At 31.2% G+C, this 2,647-nt stretch overlaps 1 protein-coding gene across 1 annotated transcript; it reads left to right on the forward strand.

Annotated features, from left to right (window-relative positions):
- Positions 1 to 210: 210 nt before the first annotated feature.
- LOC112689273 (zinc finger BED domain-containing protein 4-like) lies at positions 211 to 1,369 on the forward strand. The gene is made up of 2 exons (XM_025562902.1): positions 211 to 337; positions 465 to 1,369. Exons 1-2 carry the CDS (start codon positions 211 to 213, stop codon positions 1,367 to 1,369), a joined length of 1,032 nt encoding a protein of 343 aa, XP_025418687.1.
- Positions 1,370 to 2,647: the final 1,278 nt, after the last annotated feature.

Genomic DNA, 2,647 nt, shown 5'->3' on the forward strand with positions numbered 1-2,647 from the left:
AAATTGAATGAAAGAAGCCAAAATCGTTGTTAAAAAAGAAGCCAAATCTCGTAAATTTACCGTGGTAAAATTAAATGAAAGAAGCCAAAATCGTTGTTAAAAAAGAAGCCAAATCTCGTAAATTTTACCGTGGTAAAATTGAATGAAAGAAGCCAAAATCGTTGTTAAAAAAGAAGCCAAATCTCGTAAATTTTACCGTGGTAAAATTAAATGAAAGAAGCCAAAATCGTTGTTAAAAAAGAAGCCAAATCTCGTAAATTTACCGCAGCAAAACTACCTCGAAAAAAAAAAACTGAAAAAACCATGGTTGGAAGCCCCATAATACTACTACTTGAAGGTAAAATTAATCTATGATTTTTTTTCACATAAAGCATAATTTAAATGAAAAACAAAATAAAATTATATTTATAATTTATGTAGAAATATAGAATTTGATTAAATAATAAATTAAATATATTTTTCAGGAAAAAAGGAAGGGAATGTCCATAAACTTATTCTAGATGTGAAAACAAGATGGAACAGCACCTTTTATATGATTGATAGATTTTTAGTATTGTCTAAACTCGTTTCCGATGTCCTTCTACAAAAACCATTAGGTCCTGAAATGTTCACAGCAAGAGAGCTACAACAATTGCGTGAAACGATAAAATTACTACGGCCATTTGAGAAAGTGACTCTAGAAATATCCAGTGAAAAATATGTTGTTATCAGTAAAATTATGCCCCTTTTGAATTGTGTTACCATTGAGATAGAGTCAATACAACCTAACTTAGATATTGGAATTGAACTAAAAAGAAACATTATCGCAGAATTGAAAAAACGGTTTGGTAAAATTGAATTTTTATATATGATTCCTATAGCTACAATTTTAGACCCTTGGTTTAAAAATTTGCACTTCAGAGATCCTGTAGCCTGTCAAAAAGCCATAGCAGAGGTAAAAAAGTTAGCAAAAAATTCAGTACAGGACACAAGTTCAACTGAATGTTCAAGTATGGACGAAGAACAGAAAACTGATAATTTTGATTTATGGGAACACCACAAAACATTGGTACATAAGAAATATAAGAAGAAACAAACAAGAACAGATTCAGCCAAAACGACCAATGTAAATGCCTACCTATCGCAGCCTTTAATTTCTCTAAAAGAAGATCCAATCCAATGCTGGGAAGAAATGAAAACAGTATATCCGGATTTATATATACTTGCTCGGAAATATTTGTCTGTCATGGATTCATCTGTTCCTTCAGAAAAATTATTTTCAAAGGCCAGTTTAACGCTTTCAAAGTCAAGGAATAAACTTTTAGGAAAGAGATTGAGTAAATTACTATTTTTAAATTCAGTTGATGATTTTTGGTTCCATACTTCATAAGTTTTAATTTTGCTTCATATTTTTTGTATTTAGTTTTAAATAATATTTAAAAAAATATATATTGTTAAAATAAAGGAATACATTTATTTTTATTATAATATTATATATATAGGCGTATACTGTAATATATAAAAATTTCAATTATAATTTATTAACATTGTTCTGGTATGATAAATATTATAATATAAAATATTTTATAATTTTGTTGAGTATACATGCTTTGATTAATTAGTTTATTTATCATCAATCTGATTGTAAGTATAGATTACAATTTACAAATTACAAGTTAGGGCCTCGGTCTATGGGCTATGGGCGAAATGGCTATACATTTTCTAAAATAAATTATAACCCTTTTTTAGTATTAGAAATTTTTTTTCGATATATATCGATATCGATATATCGGTAAAATAGTGTTAGATATATCGTAGTATCGATATTGGGTATACAATGTATCGAAATTACCATATATCGATGGTCAACGATTTTTTGCCATCCCTAATCAGGCGCAATGTAATGAACCACAAATACAAATGATAATCACCAACGAGGTGGTGTAAAAAAAGAAATCGTGTAATCGGTTTTGTATGTACGATGACGATATATGAAAAAAATGGCGATGCGAAATTTTGGAGAGTTGACGAACAACAGTCCGTTGTTCCGATGACACTTGCCTCCGGCGGAGCCGATGCTCCGCTTTCCCCGCTCATGTAGGAAGGTGCGGGGTGCGACGCATCGGTATCGCGATCCGTGAACTGTCGGCTGATTAGGAGACTATAAATGCGGTCGGCGGCGTCCGTTGTAATAACGGCCGTCGCCAGTGTAACAGATGATTATTACCCTCCCCAACATTCTTACCGGGGGTGTAATAATCGCCTGAGGTAATAATCACTTACAGCAACAAGCGATTATTACCCCCCTTAAGGTTGAGCCCCGGGGGGGGATAACGAGGGTGTCATATACTAATAACCTCTCCATGACCTACTTTTTATGCTTATGTGCCTATTATAAGGATTCAGCATTTTTGATTAAAAATGTGTTAAAGAAAAAAACAGTAATTTATTACCAACACTTCTGAAATTAACTCAATTGTTTTAAGATTGTTCAAAATATAAATATAATAAAATAAGTTAGGTGATAAATTATATAATTGAACATTCATAACTACATCATAGTATACATTATTGATGTTCCTTTTGTAAGTGCACTTTTCACTCATCATTATTTTTTCTTTAAGTCCATATATTTGTTAAATATTTGCCACTTATTCGTTAATGTAGA

Source organism: Sipha flava, unplaced genomic scaffold (genome assembly GCF_003268045.1).
Source record: "Sipha flava isolate LNK unplaced genomic scaffold, YSA_version1 439_pilon_pilon, whole genome shotgun sequence".
NCBI lineage: Eukaryota > Metazoa > Arthropoda > Insecta > Hemiptera > Aphididae > Sipha > Sipha flava.